General features: G+C 37.8%; 1 protein-coding gene across 2 annotated transcripts in view; it reads right to left on the bottom strand.

Moving 5' to 3' along the window:
* The window catches only part of LOC126484806 (ribonuclease H1), a 159,336-nt gene that overhangs the window by 32,440 nt on the left and 100,237 nt on the right, over nt 1-26,659 (bottom strand). For both annotated transcript variants that reach the window (XR_007587903.1, XM_050108406.1), the window contains exons 5-6: nt 10,252-10,424; nt 10,023-10,156 (exon numbers count right to left, since the gene is read on the bottom strand). Coding sequence is in view for 1 of the 2 variants with exons in the window: in XM_050108406.1 (XP_049964363.1) it covers nt 10,031-10,156; nt 10,252-10,424 (299 nt within the window). In the remaining variant the exon portion in view is untranslated. The remainder of the gene's footprint in view (nt 1-10,022; nt 10,157-10,251; nt 10,425-26,659) is intronic.

Here is a 26,659-nt window from a genome sequence, read left to right as displayed (position 1 = left end):
CAGAACATCAATTACACAAATGTATTGAAAAACCAGAAGAAAAAATTATGTATAGTACAATAGTACAGCGTTGTTGTTGTTACATACTATTACATTTTCTAAATTTCTCAAATGCTTAGATATTCAGTATTTTGAAAATCTACTTCCAATCCCCACTTACACCCATATCATTCTAATAATTTTCTTAACATAGAGCAGATATCATCATCTTCACTGGCCACCACTACCTGCGCAAAACAGGGTGTACAAACATTGATCCTTTGTTATCTAAATGCCCATTCATGCACATTTCGTACTTCAGAGGTCTCAGGCTTTCTGGGTGTATATTTTAAACAGTGCAGGAGATAAGCAGCATCCTTGTTTTAATCCGTGTGTAAATGTGATAGGCTGTGACAAAATTTTATTCTCCACTTTGATTACGCAATCTGCAATCTTTGCCATACCCCTTCTCAAGCCCTGTGAACACTAAATGGTTACTCAGTTTCCTTTAATCTCTTTGCCATTAGCTGCTTTAAAGTAAAAATCTACTCTGCTCTTCAGCCCCCAGTGACATCCACTCTATCCTCTCTTTTAGGACTCAACCATACAGTACTAGCAACTGAGTTTGTAACAAAATCTACAATAATTTTGACATATCTTCTTACTACCTTTTGTATAAACTGGACTTAGATGTGCCAAATTCTATTCATTGGACACTACTACTCCCTCCAACATATATGCATTAAAAAAACTTGCTCAGACATTCCCATAACACATTTGGCCCTTGATCCCCTAATTCTATTGGTATGTTTCCTAATCCCAGAGATTTTCCATTTCTTCCACAGATCTTCCAACTTCTGCTGTAGTTATTGGATTTATATTTCCAACAGACAATTCAGTCTCAAAATCCAATTCTATGTCCTTATACCCTGTTCTCTCTTCTATTAGTAGTGTACTGAAATTATTTTCCCATTCTCTAATGCCAGTAGCTGTTATGTTTTCCCATACCTCATTTTCCCTGTTAATAACTTCATTTTTAACCTTCTGTTGATTTCCACACTTTTTTTCACTATACTCCAGGTCTCTCATCCTCAGTCAATTGTTCTACATTTTCTTCTTCACGTTTATCTTTTTCCATATATTCTCCATCCTCCACTGTGGGCTTTGTTTTCTTTCTTTGTTTTGTTGACCCAGCACTTCACATGATGCCTCGTGAATGCATCTTCATATCTGTTGCTAGTGATTTTCAGCATTTCCACCTTCATCAAAACTTTATAGCTAGTCTCAGTTTATGAAGAACTTTCACATTTTGACCTCTGAGACTATTTACATTACATTCTACATCTACATCAATACCCTGCAAATCACACAACGTTATTCCACTCTCGAGCAGTGCACAGAAAAAACCAACACATGTATCTTTCCATGCAAGCTCTGATTTCCCTTACTTTATTATGATGATCATTTCTCCCTATGTAGGTCAGTGTCAACAAATTATTTTCGCATTCGGAGGAGAAATTTGGTGATTGATATTTTATGAGAAGATCCCGCAGCAACGAGAAACACCTTTGTTTTAATTATGTCCACTCCAAATCCTGTACCATGTCCATGACACTCTCTCCCCTATTTCTTGATTATCCAAAATGTGCTTCTCTCCTTTGAACACTCTCAATGTACTCCGTTAATCCTATCTGGCAAGGATCCCACACCGCACAGCAATATTCCAAAAGAGGATGGACAAGTGTAGTGTAGGCAGTCTCTTTACTAGATCTGTTGATTCTTCTAAGTGTTCTGCAAAGAAAACATTCTTTATTCGCCTCCCCCACAACATTTTCTGAGCGTTCTTTCAAACTGAAGTTCTAATTCCTCAGTATTTAGTTGAGTTTACAGCCTTTAGATTTGATTGTAATGTAACCATAGTTTAAAAGGTTCCTTTTAGCACTCATGTGGATGAGCTCACACGTTTCAATATTTAGGGTCAATTGCAAATTTTCACACCATACAGATATCTTTTCTAAATTGTTTTGTAGTTTGTTCTGATCTTCTGAGGACTTTACTAGATGATAAATGACAGCATCATCTGCAAACAACCTAAGACAGCTGCTCAGATTGTCTCCTAAATCCTTTATAAAGACAAAGAACAGTAGAGGGCCTGTAACACTACCTTTGGGAACACCAGAAATCACTTCTGATTTTTAATTGATGACTTTCTGTCAGCTACTACAAACTGTGACCTCTCTAACAGGAAATCATGAATCCAGTTGCATAACTGAGATGATATTCCATAAGCACGCTATCTGATTACAAGCTGCTTGTGAAGTACAAAGTCAAAAGCCTTCTGGAAATCTAGAAATGCGGAATCAATTTGAAATCCCTTGTCAATAGCACTCAACATTCTGTGTGAGTAAAAAGGTGGTTGTATTTCACAGGAAAGAGGTTTTCTAAAACTGTGTTGACTGTGTGTGAACAGACTGTTCTCTTTGAGGTAATTCATAATGTTCAAACACGATATATGTTGCAAAATCTGTTGCGTATCGACGTTAATGATATGGACCTGTCATTTAGTGGATTACTCTTATTGCCTTTCTTGAATATTAGTGTGACGTATGCAACTTTCCAGTCTTTGGAAACGGAGTGGCTGTCTATGATTGTGAAGTACTGAGCTATTGCATGAGCATACTCTGAAAGGAAGCTGACTGATATACAGTGTGGAGCAGAACTTGGCAAGAAATTGAATATAGACTCGATATTCTTCGTGCTAAAAATGATTCACATGTAGAGGTGTATTGATAATAAATAAATAAATAAATTCTTTGAGATGCTCTACAATGTGGTGCACTTTTCATTGTCATATCTACTGTGTGGATTGTGTGTGAGTGTGTGTGTGTGTGTGTGTGTGTGTGTGTGTGTGTGTGTGTGTGTGTGTGTCCGGGTGTTTGAAATCATGGGGGTTTGAGTGGGACACCCTGCATTAATGCTGATGATGATGTTAAGGTTCTCTCATATTTTGGTAGCTTGCACAAATTTCAGCTAGAATTCTTCTAAATTATGGTCACCTTCTGATGATTTCTTCATGTCATGGACTTGCCAACCAAGGCAACTGGTTGCTGTATATGGCTCTTCTCCAATGCAGTTCGTACGAAGACTGTAACAGTGTTCTAAATACGTCCAGTGGCTTGAAATTATATCTTAACATAATCTCACAAAACTGTTGTATCGTAAATCGTTGTGAACAATCTTACAATATACTGTAACAGCTGTAACAGACCTGGAATTTCTAAGTCATTATATCAACACATATCTAAATATATCTGTCACATTTAATGCCCAAAGTTTAACTTAGTAATGAATGCACAAATCCTTTTTCATTCTTCTTTTGTTTTTACAATTGCTGATGGCACTTCTTCGAGATGTCCAAAACATCATATTCATATTTTGAAACTCCGAAAACGACTAGGTTCAACAACTTTTGTAGTCAGAATAATTGTCAATTTTGAGGATATAGAAACTAGTAAGCTAACATACTTTGCATACAGTCACTCTCTGATGTCATACGGAATAATATTTTGGAATAACTCAACATTTGGGCAAAAAGTATTCACTACTCAAAGGAGAGTGGTAAGAATAATGTGTGGGGCTCATAGTCGCACATCTTGTAGACATCTGTTTAAAAGGTTAGGAATTCTTACAACAGGCTAATAGTACATTTACTCAGTAATGAAATATTTTCTCTTCAACGTGGACCAGTTTAAAAACAACAGTGACATTTATGATTATAATACCAGAAGAAAGAAAGAAAGACTTACACTATCCTCTACTTAACTTATCTTTGACAGAGAAAGGTTTAAAATTTACTGCTGTGAAACTTGTCAATAAATTACCAGATGAAATAAAATGTCTGACAGACAGTACCAATAGTTTCAAAAATAAACTGAAACCTTATCTCCCTGAAAAATCCTTCTATACCACAGAGGAATTCTTGAATAGGAATAAATAAATCCATAGGTATAATATATGCATTTTGTGTCATTTACGGGAATGGGGTAAATAAAAATTTTAAGCTTAAAAACCTTGATTCATGTGTTCACTTCTTATGCACTTGACACGTTCCACATTATAATGATTACCGTTAGATTGATCAATGGAACACGTAACTAACTAAAACCTCCAAGTAGTGATAGCACAGCAAAATAAAATGTCCAAACAGCAAGGAGGTCTGCTAGGGTGCTATCACGCCTTGTAGATATTCTGTATGCATCCCATTTCATTGATTTTACCTATACATTACAACAACCTCCAACAGTGGGCTGCTCTCACCTACTACTAAGCTAACTGTGCTTTTACATGCTCACATTTTTTCTAACATCGAGGAATACATGGTCCATGTACCTCTGGATGAGATACACTTTGCAATTTAAATGACTGATTCTCGCAGATGAATAAATACATGTCCAACAGTTTTTATCTGCATAGTTCCCATCACCTTCCCTCATTCTCCCACTCATCATAAACACGACAACCCTACAGCCACCGGAAAATAATGTAAATTATGCTCCAAAGAGAGAGAGAGAGAGAGAGAGAGAGAGAGAGAGAGAGAGAGAGAGAGAGAGAGTGAGTGTGTGTGTGTGTGTGTGTGTGTGTGTGTGTGTGGGCGCGCGTGCGTCTGTCTTATGCAAGTTAGCCTGTGCCTAACCAGACATCTCGCAGCTGTTTCCCAGGAATACAGGATATACTCACCACTAAATTGGTCAGAAAAAGGAAGGATTTCATCAATAGAAACTATTGCATATGGACAGAGGAAAGATAGAGCTGGTATTCCTAATGGAAACGTACGAAAGGAAAAGATTGAGAATGAATGTGTTTATGTGAAAGGAAGAAGGAAAACAGATTCCAAAGGCTGTCCCACTCATCATAAACACGACAACCCTACAGCCACCGGAAAATAATGTAAGTTATGCTCCAAAGAGAGAGAGAGAGAGAGAGAGAGAGAGAGAGAGAGAGAGAGAGAGAGTGTGTGTGTGTGTGTGTGTGTGTGTGTGTGGGCGCACGTGTGTCTGTCTTATGCAAGTTAGCCTGTGCCTAACCAGACATCTCGCAGCTGTTTCCCAGGAATACAGGATATACTCACCACTAAATTGGTCAGAAAAAGGAAGGATTTCATCAATAGAAACTATTGCATATGGACAGAGGAAAGATAGAGCTGGTATTCCTAATGGAAACGTACGAAAGGAAAAGATTGAGAATGAATGTGTTTATGTGAAAGGAAGAAGGAAAACAGATTCCAAAGGCTGTTTCCCATGTCATCCACCACCCCGAAAGTACTTGAGTGAAACGTCAGAGGATGAAAAGACTTACATGCATTACATAATGGCTTGTTTCAGCTTCACCATACAGCTCCACTAAAAGTGACCCTAAACACACCCTTACTGTAAGCCAGAGTAGGTTAGTATCTACTCATGTCAGTCATCAACTATAAGTCATCATATCAGCTTCATTCATCTATATGTCACCATTCATTCATCACCTCACCTTTGAGCATTTGTAAACTAATAGTCACAAATATTGCTACAATGTAATATTGTATCAGCCATCTCTCAAATAATATCCTACTCAACCTCCCCTATAAAATTTATCTGCAAACCCAACTACTTATCAACAAAGGAAAGGAAAAAGTAGAAAATTTCTCACATAAAGATATAAATTACGAGGGAGGATCAGAAAGTAATGCACAATAATTTCTTCTCCCCTGGCATTGCAGCTGGACTGTTGAAATTTCACAATAATATAGTTTGAAGTTTGCACTATAAAGGGTATTTTGTTTTTATGTGCAGCTGCAACTAAAGAAGCCTGAACTACAAAACAAGTGTGACACACATATCACTGTCATCGATTTCTAAAGGGCAGCAACGTGTAGTTCAATATTTGCGGACCAAAGGACTTAAACCACATGAAATTCACAGAGACTTGCATAGCTTTTATGGGGATGACTGTATGGCCTGTACCATTGTCTCCAGGTGGTGTTCATTCTTAAAAGAGAGTCATGTAAGCATTAGAGATTCGCCACACCCCAAACAACCAGCAACAGCTGCAACCTCACAGAATGTCGGAGCCACTGAGGCAGCAATTTTGAACAACCAGAGTGTGCAACTGCAACCTTATGGCCGCAGTTCAACATTTCCTACGGTATGGTGAACCATGTTGTTCAATGATACATTGAAATTTTGTTAAGTTAGTGCTCACTAGATGCTTGAGAATGTGACAGACCATCACAGGAGACAGCAAATGATGACTAGCTTGGCTCACATAATGCGTTACACTGCAGAAGGGTATGACTTTCTGAAAGGAATTGTCACTGGTGATGAGCTGCAGCCGTACCACTACAGGCCTGAAACTAAGCAGGCCTCTATGGTATGGAAACATACTGGTTCCCCAACATGAGAAAAAAATCAAAGTGACTCAGTCTGTTAGAATATTGCTTGTGACAGTGTTCTGGACTATGGATGGTGTGTTACTGGTGGACTTAGCAGAATACGGGACTGCTGTGGATGCTTGCAGTCTTGATTAAAATGTTGGTTAAGTTGTGTTGTGTCCTTCATGACAAACACCACAACTACTTCATCACAATGCTTGCCCCCATGCTGCTGCTCCTGTTTGCGAGAAAATCACCAAATTTGGGTAGGAGGTGCTCCAGCATCCACCACAAACTCCAGACCTTGCACCATCAGTCTTTCATCTTTTGGACTCAGAGAAAATTCCTGGCTGGCTATCACTTTGTGACAGATGTGAATGTGAAATCAGCAGTCCGCAGATGGCTATACTCCAAGTACATGAATTTCTACGAACAGGGCATATTGACAATGGTACCATGATGGGAGAAATGTGACGACAACATTAGTAACTATGTAGTAAAATAGGTAAAAGATATAAGTTCATTTGTCATCTTTTTTGTTTTGTTACCGATTAAACCTTTTGGTAATAAAATTATCATGCGTTACTTTCCGACCTTCCCTTGTACTATTTATTATATATCAACAAGCCTTTTACTGTGTCTTCAATATTTATTTTTTTATTATAGGGATTTTTTTCCCTCCTCACAAAATCAGGTAATTGTTGGACCAATATTTCTACTAACAGTATCCCTTCTATTGGGTTATCTAAATATTTCTATCTTGCAATATGCTACTCAATATAATTTTTATAACCACCTTTCAAATTAATTACAATGTATTGGATCCAATAGTTCTAATACCAGTTTTTCTTATGTACTATGTGACCAGCATTTCTTACTAAGCTTTTCTTCAAACTTTTCAATCATTTAAAATCTTCTGAATGAGCGGTCCCCCATTCAGCTATTTTCCCCACTAGAAAATGTAGCTTAAAAACTTTCCTTTTAGGATCTTCCCAGTTCTTGCATAAAGATCTTGACAACACACTGAGAAAATAAACAGGATGAACTTCATCCTAAGGTTTGACTTTTGGAAACTGTTTGGAGAAATTCATACCTTCCCCAACTCCATATCTTTTACTACTGCAGTAGTCAGGCTATTGTTCTCTGTGACAGATCTTTTACTGATTTCATTTTCTGTCTTTTTGAATTCTTCCCACAATTTTCTGAACTGAGTGTATCTTTCTTCCCTCTTGACAGAAGAATTTAGTGCAGCACTAGCAGATTCTAGTTTTTCAATTACTTTTTGTTCAAGAAAATGTTGGGGACATTCCTCCAAACTGGTCAAAATGTGTTATTGTTTACATTTATATATCTTTACCCCGTTCTAATGCCTCTACCCAACCTCACACTTCTGAAATTTGGTTTTTCATCTGTTCAAATTCCTCATCAGATATCAATGCTATCTGTTTTACTTGTCTGTATACTTCTTTAAATTGTTCCTTTAACTAAAATCTAATTAAGTCACAATGCTCTTCAGTGCTTTATGTAAATCCTTAGGTATTTAGTTAGTGTGGCCTCTGTACTGACAAACTCACCTTCTAGTAATTTGATAGTTCTTGTTTGGTAGCATCAAAATTACTTGACAGGCCATCAACTTGATTCTTCAATTCTTCACAGAGCGTTAATTCTGCCACTTAAATCAGTTTCAGTGGTATGCAATTATGTTTCTACCTTATTATTTACATTGGTTTGAAAAGCATTTAAATTCATTTCAACAGAGCTGACCTTCTTATTTAAATCAGTACAATTAGATTTCCGAGTGCTAACTTAAACTACTCTGGCATCATATCCATGCTCCTACTGAGCATGGGCCTACAAATTGAAATACACTAGCTTCAACGATTGAACCACCAACCAACAAAAAAAAAAAAATAAATAAAATAAAATAAAAAAGAACCTCACACACTAACAAAATTTTATGTTTCATGGCTCACTGCACTACTAGAGGGTAGCTCTCATAGCAATGAATTGCCGGTGAGAAGGTGGTCAGTCCAGTGAAAAAGATGCCATTGTCCGGTGGGATGTGGGCTGCAACTGACACTGGGATTTATTGCACCACTGTAACTGACGACTGATGTGATGACTCATAGCACTGAAACTAACAGCTGCTTACCACTGCCACCGATATCGTTTATCCAGCTCATCTTCTGCTTCGTGATGGGTTAATTCATTCAGTAAAAGTTCCCCAGAAACCTATAAAACTTTTTACTTCACTTTTGATTTCATTGCTGACCATTATTTACTTAGTTGTCAGGGTACTTGTCTTCTGTTGGTCCATTTTAACACCCTGTATTTCAATGTTATTTTACTGGAATTTTCTCCGTATTTGCTGCAAAATCACTTACACCACTTCTACTTGTTCTCATCATGTCCCTCAGCTGATAAATGTGTTGCTTCTCCTCGCAACATATAATATTAATGCTGATAATGGGATTAAGATTCTGTAGCCTCTTGGTACCTTGCACAAGTTTTTAGCTGCACATCTTCTGAATCAGGGTCGCCTTCTGATGATTTCTTGTGTACGCATCCCATTCCATGGATTGTACCAACAAATTATAACATCCTCAAACAGTGGATTTCACACTTACTACTAAGCTACTTAGACTTTTAGACCATCATCCTTTTTCTAACATCGAGGAATAGGTGGAACATGTACCTCTGGACAAGTTGCAGGTTACACCTCACACTGCACCAAAATATCCTACCATAAAAAAGGGTGAAATGGCTCACTTTTACAGAGAGATGGTTTCAAATCTTATAATAGTTACTATCAAACTACACAGGGATTGATTATATTAATTACAGATGTTGTCAACCATAAAACAATGGCAATCTTATTTGTTCACTGCGACAATTTGACCATGTTTAACATCTTTCAATTTGTATTTCCAAGCCTGGCTGGCTGAAAGGACCTCTGTTAGTCAGAATGTGTAAGAACACAAAAATGACGATTATTTCTTAAGTACAGGACAATTTATCCTGAAAAGTTCAAAGCAAGATAAACCGTCGTGGCTTTGGGTGACCAATACGATGTTTTAACAGTAATGCTTTATGCAAGAACACATCAACATTACTTTTCCATCCCCAGGAACAACTCTAACTTAGTGTGGCAACAAAGGCTGATTCTCAAGACGAACTTACACAAGGATATAACCACAGTGAATAAAATGTGTGAAAATATGACGAACTTAAAGCAAAAATGCTGTTATTTAAAAATCATAAAATATGTCTCACAAACTCTGCTTATCTGAAGAACTAATGACAATCAAAATGAAATATTTATTTCTACTGCTTCTTACATAAGACTCAATAGGAATTAATATCTAGGTAGATGTTAATAATAGCTCTATACTCAACTTTATTAAGCTGTTTAAGTGATTCCCTCGGAGCATTATCCAAATAGCAGCAAAATGAAAGTGTTTCAATGGTTAAGGACTAAGAAACCCTACACGCATATACTACATACAAATAAGGCAGACACATTTCAGAGACAGACACACTTCATTTCAGAAATATTTCACATTCGACTGCAACAAAGAATTCTATATTTTCCAAATAGGACATATGCTTTCGTAATTCTCTGACAACAACTTACATTATCATTTACAGTTGTGAGAGATCATCAAAATCTTCATCATATGCAAATTGTACATATCGTTTTGCACCTTCTCGAGCTAGACGATCTGCCATCTCATTTCCATGAAGACCACAATGTCCTCGTACATGGTTCTGCAAATAAAGAAGAAAACAACTTAGTTAATTTACAAATGAGATCGTGAATACATCAATAAAAAGCATTTTATGCATTGGTTCTTCAGGCTCACCCATTTCACGTCAATGCCTTGCAGTTTGTTATCCAAAACAATAAGGTCATCTTTGTTTTTAACAGGTTCTCCTCCTTGTACACGCCAATCATTTTTCTTCCATTTTTTTATCCATTGTGTAATACAACTAATCAAGAAATTTGAGTCTGTGTGGACAAGTAATTTTTTGACTCCTGTAAGACCAAAACATAAATGATCTGAAGCATCATTTAAATATCTTTATCCAATAGGTGAGCAATATATGTGAGCAAAAAACTAACTAGCATGCCACATTATTCTGATTATACTTTAAGTATCACACCAATTTTCAAGTCTTACAGTAAGATACTGTTTATTAACCTGAATGTTAAGCAGAAACAGAATCTTCATTATTGCCAGGTTCAGAAACTAAATTTTAGTTTAGTTATTATATTAGGCCCTAATGATGAGAAATCTTTAAGTTTGGTACTTGGTTGGGCATTTCTCTAGTAACTTTTCAATTACTATGATTAGTAAGCTCTGACACTCCAATCCAAAATTGTGAATCTGAGAATTATTCGTTTGATTACTTTAATAAACTTTTTGCTTTGGAAATCAATGCTGGTATCTATATTTTTTAAGTCACACAAGTTGGCCTAGTTTTTAGGTTCAAGGAGAAGAGTGCAGACTTGTAGTTGGTATTTCGCCATTCTTAATAAACGTCTCAAACGTATTGTACAACAATTTGAAAATCTGAAAACAGTGAGCATGAGGGACACAACTTTGAAACTTTCTTAGAAATAGTTCAAATTCTAAAGACATAGTTTTGAAAAACGCCAGTTTAGATTTAATGAAAATGTCTTGTTTATGCTGATACAATGGTCATTCAATAATTAAACACACCTAACTCAGATAACTGAAATTTTTGTTAAGTGACAGTTGGCAACCTTGTAAAGAGTGTTCCTCATTTGTTTGATTAATATTCATGCAAATAATGTCTAAGGACTTAGTTACGGCTGTGCATCCATTCAATGAAAATAGTTTAGAAGTACAGTGCTCTGTGACCCAATTTTTACTTGTGCAAAGTATACAATGTCAGAAATATTCTGTTGGATGAATCAGTCTTTCCTTCTCATCCCGTCCAGTAAGTCTCCCCAGACCCAGGGTTCTGGGTGACTTTTCTAAACTGCATCCCTTTCCCTAAACCGCTCCAGTCCTTTTCCTTCACCCCTCTTCCTTTCCCTTCAACTCTACCATCAGAAGAAGAAGCCGCTGGCTCTTAAAACTTGTATTGGCAACATTTTCTTGACATCCCACACTGCATAAAATGAAAGGTTTTTTTCAATATGTCCTACAGCAAGCTTGTACATGGTAATCCCTCCCCCCCCCCCCCCCTTTACTAACCATTGTTCATTGAAAATAGTTTTCTTTATGACAGTTTCATAACCTATCAGTGGTAAAAAATCATTAGAAACCTAACATTTATCACCTTAGGAAACTGTGCTTTATTATGAGAATAGGGTATAATACATAGCTCAAGGTAGTATTGCTATATTATTGACAGTTCTTACCACACCGCAGTTTAAAGCACATGGACAACCAACTATAAAACATTCCCTGACTTTTCTAAAAGAAGTCACCTATTTTTCCTGACACTCAGCATTTTTTGTGCTCATTGAGTTTCCCTGACCTCTGTAAAATTTGCTCAGCCAGTAGTAGCCAACTGAGACAGACGCAACAACAGGGATGTAACTGCTTTTGTAACATTTACGAGTTCCTAATCAGGAGCGAATTTTATTATATCACCTGTGTGCTTTAATAGTTTAGTTTCTTGAGTTTCTGCAAGTAAATTTAATATCTAATAGCCACTGTTCTCGCATTTTCGTTTGCGTCGGAAAGTAAACCAATTTTGTGACATATTACAAATTCCTAATCAGAGATGAATTATTTAGTTTCACCTGAGTGCTTCGGTAGTTAGGTTTTTGAATATCTGCATACTATTAGACACAGTTCCTGCATTTTCATCAGGGTCTACAGTAGAGTAGTGTAGCACATGCCGATAGTCCATTTATCTGCATAGTTTAGTTTTCCATGGTTTTTAGTATGCACAGGGACTACGATTGTTGCGTGTGGATGCGAGCCGAGTTGGTGACACTTCACTCTCAGCTTCAGGCTGTCATGGCTACGGTTACACAGTTTGAGGTTGCAGTGGATGGGCACTATTGTTGTGGGCCGGCCGTGGGGATCCAACGGACGTCCAGCATGTCCGAGTCCTCCGATTGGTCCTCACCAGTGGCCAACCCAGTTACTACTCGCACTGTCGCACTGAGGCTGATCCCTCGCCTGTGTTCGAGTGGGAGGTCGCCCCGGGGTGAAGCAGGCAGCGAAACACTTCCCAGGTGGCTGCATGTAAGGCCTCCCCAGTTTATCTGACAAACAGGTTCCAGGTGCTGTCTGTGGCTGACACTGTTACTGAGCCAGATGCTGTCGCTTGTCCTGTTTCAGAGGAAACCACTCAGCCTGCAAGATCCGGGCAATCACAGAGGGTGGGATTGTTGGTAGTTTTGAGCTCCAACGTTAGGCGCTTTATGGGGCCTCTTAGGGACTTGGCCGATAAGAAGGGTAAGAAAACCAATGTGCACTCTCGTGTGCATAACGGGTGGAGTCATTCCAGATGTGGAAAGGGTCCTCCCAGACGCCATGAAGAGCCCAGGGTGCAGCCAACTTGAGGTGGTTGCTTACACTGGTACCAATGATGTGTGTCACTTTTGATCAGAAGAGATTCTCTCTAATTTTGAGTGGCTAACAGAAGTGGTAAAGGCTGCCAGTCTTGCTTACAAGATGAAAGCAGAGCTGACCATTTGCAGCATAGTCGACAGGACCGACTGCGGACCTTTGGTACAGAGCTGAGTGGAGGGTCTGAATCAGAGGCTCAGAGGATTGTGTAATCATGTAGGCTGCAGATTCCTCGACTTGCGCCAAAAGGGTGGTTGGGTTTCGGGTTCCGCTGAATAGGTCAGGTGTCCACTATACGCAGGAGGTGGCTACATGGGTAGCAGGGGCTGTGTGGTGTCGACTGGGCAGTTTTTTTTAGGTTAGAGAGTCTCGGGAAAACACAAGAATGGCTTCAGTCACAAAGGGTGCAGGCTGAACACAGGAAGAACGTAGATAGAGGAACCATTGGTATGACAGTTGTAAATTGTCATAGCTGTGTTGGGAAAGTACCAGAGCTCCAAGTGCTAATAGAAAGCACTGATGCTCAAATCATTATAGGCACTGAAAGCTGACTAAAGCCGGATATAAGCTCAGTCAAAATTTTTGTGAAGAACCTAAGGGTGTTCTGAAAGGTTGGGCTAAACACGGTTGGCAGTGGAGTGTTTGTTGCTGTCAGAAGTAGTTTAACTTGTCGCGAAACTGAAGTAGATACTGCCTGTGAGTTAATAAGGGCAAAGGTAATTGCTGGCAACCGGAAGAAAATAATAATTGGATCCTTTTACTGACCTCCCAATTCAGATGATACAGTTGGTGAAAGGTTCAAAGAAAACTTGAGTTTGATTGCAAACATGTACCCGACTCATATGATAATAGTTGATGGTGACTTTAATTTACTCTCGATATGTTGGCGAAAATACAGGGCTATTACAAATGATTGAAGCGATGTCATAAATTCACTGTAGCTCCATTCATTGACATATGGTCACGACACACTACAGATACGTAAAAAAACTCATAAAGTTTTGTTCGGCTGAAGCCGCACTTCAGGTTTCTGCCGCCAGAGCGCCCGAGAGCGCAGTGAGACAAAATGGCGACAGGAACCGATAAAGCGTATGTCGTGCTTGAAATGCACTCACATCAGTCAGTCATAACAGTGCAACGACACTTCAGGATGAAGTTCAACAAAGATCCACCAACTGCTAACTCCATTCGGCAATGGTATGCGCAGTTTAAAGCTTCTGGATGCCTCTGTAAGGGGAAATCAACGGGTCGGCCTGCAGTGAGCGAAGAAACGGTTGAACGCGTGCGGGCAAGTTTCACGCATAGTGATGTGAAAGATTCAGTGTTTAAACCTCCTCTACCAAGAAACGTGCCAGAACTGCGAGCTCGCATCAACAATGCTTTCAAACTCATTGATGAGGACATGCTGCACCAAGTGTGGGAGGAACTTGGTTATCGGCTTGATGTCTGCCGAATCACTAAAGGGGCACATATCGAACATTTGTGAATGCCTAAAAAAACTTTTTGAGTTTTTGTATGTGTGTGCAAAGCATTGTGAAATTATCTCAAATAATAAAGTTATTGTAGAGCTGTGAAATCGCTTCAATCATTTGTAATAACCCTGTACATGTTCAGTTCCAGAGTACGCATAAAATATAATCTGAAACTATGCTAAATGCATTCTCTGAAAATTATTTCGAGAAATTAGTTCATGAGCCCACGCGAATAGTAAACGGTTGTGAAAACACACTTGACCTCTTAGCAACAAGTAATCCTGAGTTAATAATGAGCATCAAAACCGATTCAGGGATTAGTGAACACAGGGTTGTCGTAGTGAGATTGAATATTGTAATCCCCAAATCCTTGAAAAATAGGTGAAAAATATACCTATTCAAAAAAGCAGATAAAAATTCACTTGACGCCTTCCTGAGAGACAATCTCCACTCATTCCAAATTAATAATATAAGTGTAGACTAGATGTGGCTTAAATTCAAAGAAATAGTATTGGCAGCAATTGAGATACTTATACCAAATAAATTAACAAACGATGGAGCTGATTCTCCTTGATACACAAAACAGGTTAGAACACTGTAGCAGAAACATCGAAACAAACATGCCAAATTTAAACAGAAGCAAAATCCCCAAGATAGGCGATCTTTTACAGAAGACTGAAATTTAGTGCGGACTTCAATGTGAGATACTTATAACAGTTTCCACAATGAAACTTTGTCTTGAAACCTGGCAGAAAATCCAGAGAGATTCTGGTCATATGTGAAGTATGTTAGCAGCAAGAATCAATCAATGCCTTCTCTGTGTGATAGAAATGAAGATACTATCAAAGACAGTGCTGCCAAAGCACAGTTACTTCACAAAAGGAGACGAAGTAAATATTCCATAATTTGAATCGAGAACAGCTGCCAACATGAGTAACGTAGAAGTAAATATCCTCGGTGTAGTGAAGCAACTTAAATCCCTTAACAAAAGCAAGTCTTCTGGTCCAGACTGTATACCAATTAGGTTTCTTTCGGAGTATGCTGATGCATTAGCTCCATACTTAACAATCATATACAACCGTTCGCTCGACGAAAGATCCATACCCATAGACTGGAAAGTTGCACAGGTCACACCAATATTCAAGAAAGGTAGTAGGAGTAATCCACTAAATTACTGGCCCATATCGTTAACGTCGATATGCAGCAGGATTCTGGAACATATATTGTGTTCGAACATTATGAATTATCTTGAATAAAACAGTCTATTGACACACAGTCAACATGGGTTTTAAAACATCGTTCCTGTGAAACACAACTAGCTCTTTATTCACATGAAGTGTTGAGGGCTATTGACAAGGGATTTCAGATCGATTCCATATTTCTGTATTTCCGGAAGGCTTTTGACATGATACCACACAAGTGGCTCATAGTGAAATTGTGTGCTTATGGAATATCGTCCCAGTTATGTAACTGGATTTGTGATTTCCTGTTAGAGGTCACAGTTCGTAGTAATTGACGGAAAGTCATCGAGTAAAACAGAAGAGATTTCTGGCGTTCCCCAAGGTAGTGTTACAGGCCCTTTGCTGTTCCTTATCTATATAAACAATTTGGGAGACAATCTGAGCAGCCATGTTTGGTTGTTTGCCGATGACGCTGTTGTTTATCAACTAATAAAGTCATCAGAAGAGTAAAACAAACTGCAAAATAATTTAGAAAAGATATCTGAATGGTGCGAAAAGTGGCAGTTGACCCTAAATAATGAAAAGTGTGAGGTCATCCACATGAGTGCTAAAAGAAACTCAAACTTCGGTTACATGATAAATCAGTCTAATCTAAAAGCCGTAAATTCAACTAAATATCTAGTTATTACAATTACAACAACTTAAATTGGAATCAACACAAAGAAAATGTGGCGAAGGCTAACCAAAGACTGTGTTTTACTCGTAGGACACTTAGAAAATGTAACAGACCTACTAAGGAGACTGCCTACACTATGGTTGTCCATCCTCTTTAGAATACTGCTGTGCGGTGTGGGATCCTTACCAGAGAGAGTGTCATAGAAATGATACAGGATTTGGGCTAAACGTCATTAAAAGAGAGGCGTTGTTCGTTGCGACGGAATCTTCTCACGAAATTCCAATCACCAACTTTCTCCTCTGGATGCGAAAATATTTTGTTGACTCTGACCTACATAGGAAGGAACTATCACCACGTTAAAATAAGGGAAATCAGAGCTCATGCAGAAAGATATAAGTGTTCATTCTTTTTGCGCGCTATACAAGATTGGAATAATAGAGAATCGTTAAAGGTGGTTCAATGAACCCTCTGCCAGGCACTTAAATGTGATTTGCAGAGTATCAATGTAGATCTACAAAGCTATATGGGGAATCCTTCTGTGATTATAGCATGTTTTATAAGGTACTAGCTGAGAAACCCGGCATTGCCCAGGTCATAATATATGGCACTGGAGAAGGCACAAGTACCATTCTAGATATGAGCTTCATACAGACATATATCACATTAAGAATATTATGAGTTCAGTTATCCTGTTAGTAAGATAGTTTGGTCACGGTTCTTGGCACTGGATGAGTGTGGTGGGCAAAAATCCACAAAATACAGAGCAATACATACTTTTAGGCATGTCTTCATAAGACAGTGTCAGTGCCAGTATGGATGGAACCGAGTGAGGACTGTATAAGCGAGTATATTCACTAAAATGGTAAAGTTCAAATGTCATATACAATATATATTTTTCTATGAAAATTAAGTGTTCCACATCACACATTATACTGAGATATCTGCCAACCACAATCACCCACTTCCAGCCACCACAGTATAGATGAAACACAAGGACAGGACTATCACCATTACACCGTGCCATGAAAATAGAAATATTTTCACGTATGTGGTAAAGTTCATAAGTCATATATTACTTAGCTTTATCCAAGAGTATTGCTCCATACTTTGTGGATTTGTGCCAATCACAGTGATCCAGTGCCACATGCACCATGACCAAACTACCTTAATAACAGGGTAACTGCATTCACAATATCTTTAATGAAATGTACTATACATGCAAACTAAGTTGACACTCAGTGCGGTGGCTAACCGGAGCGACCCTGAATAGGAAATGCCTTCATAGTCACTCCCACCAGTCACCGCTCTGAGTGTCAACATAGTTTGTGCTTATGGTATGTCTGTATACATCTCATATCTACAATGGTACAAATGCCTTCACTTGTGCCATATATTCTGACCCAGGTAACGCCAGGTTTCTCAACTAGGTTAAAAAAATGGTTACTTGATATTACATGTCATTATTAAAGTCTGAATGATGAAACTGCACAAGCATCATATTAAGTCGGATGATTGAAACAATAAAAACATTTTCACATGTACGGTAAAGTTCATAAGTCACACAGTACATGGCTTTTCCTAAGAGTAACATGAGACCAAGGGCTACCAACGACCACAACCCCCACTATTCAGTGCTCATTTAAGAGAATACAAGTATTCTGCTAATGACATTAACAAAAATATCACCATTCTCCATAAAGCAGAAAAAGGAGATTATTAAATATTCTAGAAGAAACTGAAATATATACCCATGTGACAAAAACAACCAGACAACATACTTAACAAACAAAAAGAGCTAAGGAATAAGATGTACATACAAAATTTCAACAGTGTTCTAACCAAATAATTTTGGTTTGGAGTTTACGTCCTGCATATAAAACTGTCTAATTCAACATGACCTGTTCTATACTTTACCTTGATACAGCAATTAGCAAAAGTCTGTAATTTCCACATATGAATCCATTTCACAGATGTATATAAAAATGACCTCAGAAATAACAAAAGTCATGTAATGTAGGTTCTTTGACATTGCATGGGGACTTAATTATATAAATATGAAATGCAAATACTTTTTTTATTTTTTTTAGTAGCTGTCTGTCCGATTACGAAGTCTCGTAACCGGTTGGCCCTGACTAGTATTATTACGCAATCTGACTGCATAGAACAACAACAAAGAATGAAAGAAAATTTCCGTTAATACAATTAATTAATTAAGTCCCCAGCAACTATAAAACCTACGAAACCAAGACACAAGTGTAATTGTGTCTGTGTGTGGAAGTGTGATTCAACGTACACATCTGGCACGGTTCTTCGTCAATAAGACCAGATATTTTGAACACCATTTATACTGAAGCAATTAAAAAAAAATAGAAATACTATAATTGCGTAAGGAAACCAGAATTACACTCTAATACAAGAACACAAGCCAGATGCTTTGTTGACTGAACCTGTAATGACGCATTATTTAAGACATTGAAATAATGAAAAAAAAAAAGGGGGGGGAATTTTTTTACCTTCATATATATTGACGAAAAGCACTCTGATCATTACAATATCTCCATTCGAACAACATCTGCTGTCTAGCCCATCAAACAACTGCATAAAACATGGAACAAGCACTCCCTACTACAACATCTCAACACCGACTGACTCCTACCACATCTCAACAAGCACTGACTACTGCCACATCTCGCCAAGCACACTCCATCAGTGGCACCCAGTAATGTTGAACAGGTGCAGACACCAACAAGTGACATCATTTCAGTAGAAACAGTTCCATCAGTGGCAGCCAGCAATGTTGAACAGGTGCAGCCACCAACAAGTGACATCATTTCAGTAGAAGCAGTTCCATCAGTGGCACCCAGCAATGTTGAACAGGTGCAGACACCAACAAGTGACATCATTTCAGTAGAAACAGTTCCATCAGTGGCACCCAGTAATGTTGACAGGTGCAGACAGCAACAAGTGACATTATTTCAGTAGAAACAGTTTCATCAGTGGCACCCAGCAATGTTGAGCAGGTGCAGACACCAACAAGTGACATCATTCAGCAGAAGCAGTTCCATTACTGGCACCCAGCAATGTTGAGCAGGTGCAGACAGCAACAAGTGACATCATTTCAGTATAAGCAGTTCCACTAGTGACACCCAGTAATGTTGAACAGGTGCAGACAGCAGTCCATAATATTCACTATCACTAATCACACTGTTCATCAGAGTTTATCAGCAGAAATTAAACATGTCCTAGTTGCCCCAATCTTGTAGAAAAAGTGCCAGTAACAGTCCATAATATTCACTATCACTAATCACACAGTTCATCAGCAGAAATTAAACATTTCTAAGTGTCACACATCAATGTTGAACAGGCGCAGGTGTGAACAACAGTTTGAATGCACACACAATTGCTTTTTACAAAATTATTATCAATGCTCTTACACTAAACATACAAATTATAATAAACACACAAATGATATCAGATAATTGTCATATTACTATTACAAATACACAAATATCAGTAAACCTATAATATTTGTGGGTGTCAGTGCAAGCCACAACAAACAAGTAAAATAATATTTACGAGATAGGTCGGTACCAATTATCTGGGATTAGGAAGGGAAAACACACAAAACACACTCACTCATCTTTCGTCCACATTAGTGCTACTGTGTAATTGAATAGTGTTAACTGTGTAAATGCAATTCTGTCAACATTTGATGTTAATCATGTGTATCAAGTAGTAGTGGCAGCAATGTACAACAGCCAATAATAGTTAGTCAACACCGTAGTCATCATGTCAAGAGCAATGTCTGCCAAGCCAAATCAAATGTACTGTTGCTGAACAACTGTCAGTGTGCCAAGATATGCAATTACTTCCTCTCTCCAAAAAAAAGTATATACTGCTTAGTGATTTAACAAAGTTTGTGTGTGTAGACAATCTTCCTTCTACTTGAGTGTTCTAGTCTGCCATCTTCATCCTCCTTGCTAAAAAAAAAAAAAAAAAAAAAAAAAAAAAAAAAAAAAAAAAAAAAAAATTTCTCCTCACTTACTTTGCCTCTTATCCAGCAAAACTCCAATAATCATTACATAATCTTAATACTTCAATAATACCTCTTACGTCGATACATATAAACCTTATCATCAATATCATTTAACTTACCTCTTGTCCACCAAAACTCCAATAATCATCAACTTCACACAATCTCAATACCTCAATAATATCTCTTCAATACGTCAGCACATATAAACCTTATCGTCAATATCATTTCACTTCCATAACAACTCTTTCCTCTAGTCAGTCTCCTCGAACAAGTACAGATAAAATTCTAGTGCAAACTTCAATTCATTATCCCATACAATCCGAAGACACAGTGTCCACACACAACCTCTGTGTAATCCATCTGACCCAAATCTTCTACTCATTATGAATTATATGATACATTTTGGTTACCTTGTCCATCATTAAACAAAAGAAATGCATACATGACTTCTAACAGCCTTTAGTTTGAAAAACTCTCAGTAAGTAAGTACAAGTACGTAGTATGAAAGATCACATAAGACTTTGAGTGAATAAATCATAATATTTCACAGTGTGTACACCACTTCAAAAATCATGGCAAATCAGAAACATACAAGTGGAGTATTTCTTGTGTCAGGTGTCACTTCCTATTTCAATTGCTCAAGAAGAATGCAGTGTAATAACTGTCAATGGTCTAACCCTAGTGTTGGTATGTCATGTTGTTAGCTTCCTTCCTATTAGCATAAATTTATACAGCTTCCATAAAACCTCCAGCTCATGTGACTTTTATGAAGTTTCTTGTACTAATGTCGTTCGTCATTTTCTTATCTTAAAAATATCAGTGGCACCCAGCAATGTTGAACAGGTGCAGAGACCAACAAGTGACATTTCAGTAGAAGCAGTTCCATCAGTGGCACCCAGCAATGTTGAACAGGTGCAGACACCAACACGTGACATTATTTCAGTAGAAGCAGTCCATCAGTGGCACCCAGTAATGTTGAGTAGGTGCAGACACCAATAAGTGACTTCATTTCAGTAGAAGCAGTTCCATCTGTGGCACCCAGCAATGTTGAACAGGTGCAGACAGCAAGAAGTAACATCATTTCAGTAGAAACAATTCCAACAGTGGCACCCAGCAATGTTGAGTAGGTGCAGACACCGACAAGTGACATCATTTCAATAGAAGCAGTTCCATTAGTGGCACCCAGCAATGTTGAACAAGTGACATTATTTCAGTAGAAACAGTTCCATCAGTGGCACCCAGCAATGTTGAACAAGTGCAGAGACCAACAAGTGACATTTCAGTAGAAGCAGTTCCATCAGTAGCACCCAGCAATGTTGAACAGGTGCAGACACCAACACGTGACATTTCAGTAGAAGCAGTTTTATCCGTGGCACCCAGTAATGTTAAGCAGGTGCAGACACCAACAAGTGACATCTTTTCAGTAGAAGCAGTCCATCAGTGGCACCCAGCATTGTTGAACAGGTGCAGACACCAACAAGTGACATTATCTCAGTAGAAGCAGTCCATCAGTGGCACCCAGTAATGTTGAGCAGGTGCAGACAGCAGTCCATAATATTCACTATCACTAATCACAATGTTCATCAGAGTTTATCAGCAGAAATTAAACATGTCCTAGTGGCACCAATCATGTAGAAAAGTGCAAGTAACAGTCCATAATATTCACTATCACTAATCAGACATTTCTAAGTGGCACCCATTAATGTTGAACAGGTGCAGGTGTGAACAACAGTTTGAATGCACACACAATTGTTTTTACAAAATTATTATCAATGCTCTTACACTAAACATACAAATTATAATAAACACACAAATGATATCAGATAATTGTCATATTAACTATTACAAATACACAAATATCAGTAAACCTATAATATTTATGGGTGTCAGTGCAAGCCACAACAAACAAGTAAAATAATATTTAGGAGATAGGTCGGTACCAATTATTTGGGATTAGGAAAGGAAAACACACAAAACACACCACTCATCTTTCGTCCACATTAAGTACTACTGTGTAATTGAATAGTGTTAACTGTGTAAATGCAATTCTGTCAAAATGTGATGTTCATCATGTGTATCAAGTAGTAGTGGCAGCAATGTATAACAGTCAATAATAGTTAGTCAACGTCGTAGTCATCATGTCAAGACCAATGTTTGCCAAGCCAAATCAAATGTACGGTTGCTGAACAACTGTCAGTGTACCAAGATATGCAAAAGCTTCCTCTCTCAAAAAAAAGGTATATACTGCTTAGTGATTTAACAAAGTGTGTGTGTAGACAATCTTCCTTCTACTTGAGTGTTCTAGTCTGCCATCTTCATCCTCCTTGTTCCATATAAACCAACAAAAAAAATATGCACCTCACTTACTTTACCTCTTATCCACCAAAACTCCAATAATCATCAGCATCACATAATCTCAATACTTCAATAATACCTCTTACGTCGATACATATAAATCTTATCATCAATATCATTTCACTTCCATAACAACTTCTTCCTCTAGTCAGTCTCCTTGAACAAGTACAGATAAAATCCTAATGCAAACTTCAATTCATCATCCCATGCAATCCGAAGACACAGTGTCCACACACAACCTCTGTGTAATCCATCTGACCCAAATCTTCTACTCATTATGAATTATAAGATACATTTTGGTTACCTTGTCCATCATTAAACAAAAGAAATGCATACATGACTTCTAACAGCCTTTAGTTTGAATAACTCTCAGTAAGTAAGTACGAGTACATAGTATGAAAGATCACGTAAGACTTTGAGTGAATAAATCATAATATTTCACAGTGTGTACACCACTTCAAGAATCATGGCAAATCAGAAACATACATGTGGAGTATTTCTTGTGTCAAGTGTCACTTCCTATTTCAATTGCTCACGAAGAATGCAGTGTAATAACTGTCAATGGTCTAACCCTAGTGTTGGTATGTCATGTCGTTAGCTTCCTTCCTATTAGCATAAATTTATACAGCTTCCATAAAACCTCCAGCTCATGTGACTTCAATGAAGTTTCTTGTACCAACGTCGTTCGTAGAATTATAGCAGTTCAGTTTCTTATCTTAAAAATATAAGGCACTGAGCGTAAGCAAAACATGCAATAGCGAGTAAATATACCAGTAGAGAACAGAATGTCAAGAAGTGGATGCAGCACAGTTCCTACAACGAGGCTCTGCCAAGCAAACAATCTATAATTAATACCATAGTGTAACCTAAACTCTATGTTCGTACACTGTACATCAGCATTGCTATATTCTAAATTGAAGAGTAGTTATGACAACAAAACAGAAATGTGTAAATATGCAATCAGTATAAGCAAATAAATGTTCGTATGTAATCTTAATAAGTAAACATGAAGGCGCAAGCAGATAAATCACAAAGTATAACTTACATACATAACCACAGTCAGCACAATTAATAAGGTGACAATTATAATTTAAATAAATAAGCACAGCAGGCACATAATTAAAAAATATGACATCAGTGAAAAAGCATAGCAGCCAAGCGATGCATAATATACATAAGTAACAACCCTGTTCATTAATCAATCATTGTCAAAATCAGTAAATGTACTCAAGCACGTCGCTTCACAAGTAAATTCATAGAACATGAAATTAGCACAAAGTATGAATCACGTAATCGCGAGCAGCAAATTACATCTAAAGTACGTACCTAAGTGGAATTATGTTACCTGAAAAATAACCTCAATTAATAGTTACCCTTTTTAGTTTATTACTTTCTTCTTCGAAATTACATTCTTCATGAAAATTTCTCGATAGCAAGTCCTTTTAACGTCGGACACACACAGAAATTACCTGAAGTTCTTAAATATTTTCTACAACCGTATCCTGAAAAATACTGAACGTTAATAACATAATTTACTAAGTCACTATAGCTTTATACTGAATTTAATAAGAGAAATTAGACTGTGTATTTGTTTACGGCTGTCAGTGCATTCGCACTGAGCGCTCGATCAGCTGTAGGCGCATGACGTAGGAAGTAATTGTTTGCGGTCAACGACTGCCTTGTGCGGCGCGCAGACTTCACTGTTGCTTTGAGTATGTGCCGCCGCCGGAACGCAGCGCGGTATCCTTATATTCTCTGCATGTTTACATGTAACTGTTAGTCTCTCAAAAGTATGTCATTCCACAAAAATTTTAACGTTCGATATGTGATGTATTCCCTTAGAGCGCCGAGATTTAAGAGTTTCTACTTCGACAGTGTTATCATGAATAATTTTGCGAACTCTGTATGGACCATTATAAAGCAGAAAAAATTTGCGACACAAGCCCTTTCCTTTGTGAGACAAACGATGAGACTTAATTAATACCTTTTGACCAACTGATAAAGTTTTTAAACGACCTGGACGTTTAGCTGATTTCTCTCTTCTAGCAGCCGCAGATGCAATATTTTGCAGAGCCAGGTTGACAACTTCAGAATGCCGAAGTGTCCATGAAGGCGGAAAAGGAACGATTTCAGAAATGCGATTTGTCGGTGCTTTATTTTTTAATATCAATATAGGCAGTTAAGAAGTTGAATCATTAGGGAGTTCATTCAGAATATTTTGAAAAATATGAAGATACTCATCCCACGTTCTGTGATTCTGATGACAATAAAGTCGACACAATTTATTGATTTCCTTCGTCCATCTCTCTGAAGCGTTAGATTGAGGGTGAAAAAGTGAAATGAAAATTGGTTTAATCTTACGACGCCGTAGAGTACAAAGCCAAATTTTAGGCGAAACTGTGATCCATTATCTGATATGACCTTATCAACATGACCCACTTCTTTAAGAAAATGTTTGATGAAAGCATTAGATACTGAACGAACTGTTGCTTTGCGTAAAGGTGTAAAACACACATATTTTGATGTCAATTCCACTGCTACCAAAATGTAAGCAAAACCATTAGTAGAACGAACCACTGGACCGAACAAATCAACTGCAGCCATCTCCTTTAATTTCGCTGGAATGATAGGAAATAACGGTGCTCTGTGAGAAATAGTTGGCGGCTTAGCCTTTTGACATAATTTGCATTTGGCAAGAACAGATCGAATACGTTTTTCCATATTACTGAAGTAACAATTTTCTCGTAATTTATGAAAGCATTTTCTGGGACCAAAGTGTGCATAACTGAAATGTGTGTACCAAATCAATTTATTGATCCACTCATCAGGAATACAAACTAACCAAACCGAGTTGTCGACCGATTTTCGTTTAAAAAGAATATCATTGCGAACTAAATAATACTGTCTAACAAAAATCTTTAGATAAATCCGGATGTGAAAGAAGTGGAGCAGCAACTAAAGCATCACGAAGTTGTTCAAATTCTGACTGAGCTTCCTCATCCCAACACCAATTAGAATTCTTTCCAGATAGTTCACATAAACGAGGTGTGGCCAAATCGTCCAATCTAACAAAGCGTCTAAGAAAATTACAGACACCAAGGAAACTACGAACATCACGTTTTGTGGTAGGAACAGCATAATTACGAATAGCGTCTAGTTTCTCTGGATCAGGAAGAATACCTTCTGTAGAAATAATGTGACCGAGAAATTTCACCTGAGAACGACCAAATTCAGATTTTTCCAAGTTCACTGTAATGCCAGCTGTTGCAAAGATACGTAATAATGAATCCAAAATTTTGTTGTGCTCACTCCAAGAACGTTTGGCAATAAGAATATCGTCAACATATGAAGTAATATTGTCACGAAGATGAACAGGTAAAATTTCGTTTAAACTACGAATGAATGCTGCTGAAGACACAGTAAGTCCAAATGGTAATTTCCGAAACTGATAACAGTTACCAAAGACTAAAAAGGCAGTGTCTTTTCTACAATCAGGGTGGAGTTCTATTTGTCAAAAACTTGCGTGCATATCAATCGTGGATAAAACTTTAATTCCATGGAAATGTTGAAGAAGTTCATCTAAATTTTGTGGACGGTCAGTTTCAGGAATGATGATATTATTTATCTGTCTGGAATCCAGAACCAAACGAATTGACCCATCCTTTTTAAGAACGACGTGTAATGGGCTGGTATAAGGACTGACTGCTGGCTCAATAATGCCTTGATCTAACATGTATTGAAGTTCACTCTTAACCTTGTCTCTGTAAGCCAAAGGAATAGCGCACGTTTCCCCCCGAAATGGTGTGTGTTCTTTTACTTTAAATAAATATTGTAAGCCTTGTATAGTTCCTGTGTGATGACTAAATACTGTAGCATGTGAAGTCAAAATTTGGTGCAGTTCTTCTCTTGCAACGTCATCTGGCACTTCAGCTTTCTTAACCTTTTCATTAATTAATTCTTCACTATTAATTATATCATCCATCGCGTCTCTGTA

Source organism: Schistocerca serialis, chromosome 1, assembly GCF_023864345.2.
Source record: "Schistocerca serialis cubense isolate TAMUIC-IGC-003099 chromosome 1, iqSchSeri2.2, whole genome shotgun sequence".
NCBI classification, from domain to species: domain Eukaryota; kingdom Metazoa; phylum Arthropoda; class Insecta; order Orthoptera; family Acrididae; genus Schistocerca; species Schistocerca serialis.
This window is presented reverse-complemented; position numbering and strand designations above follow the sequence as displayed.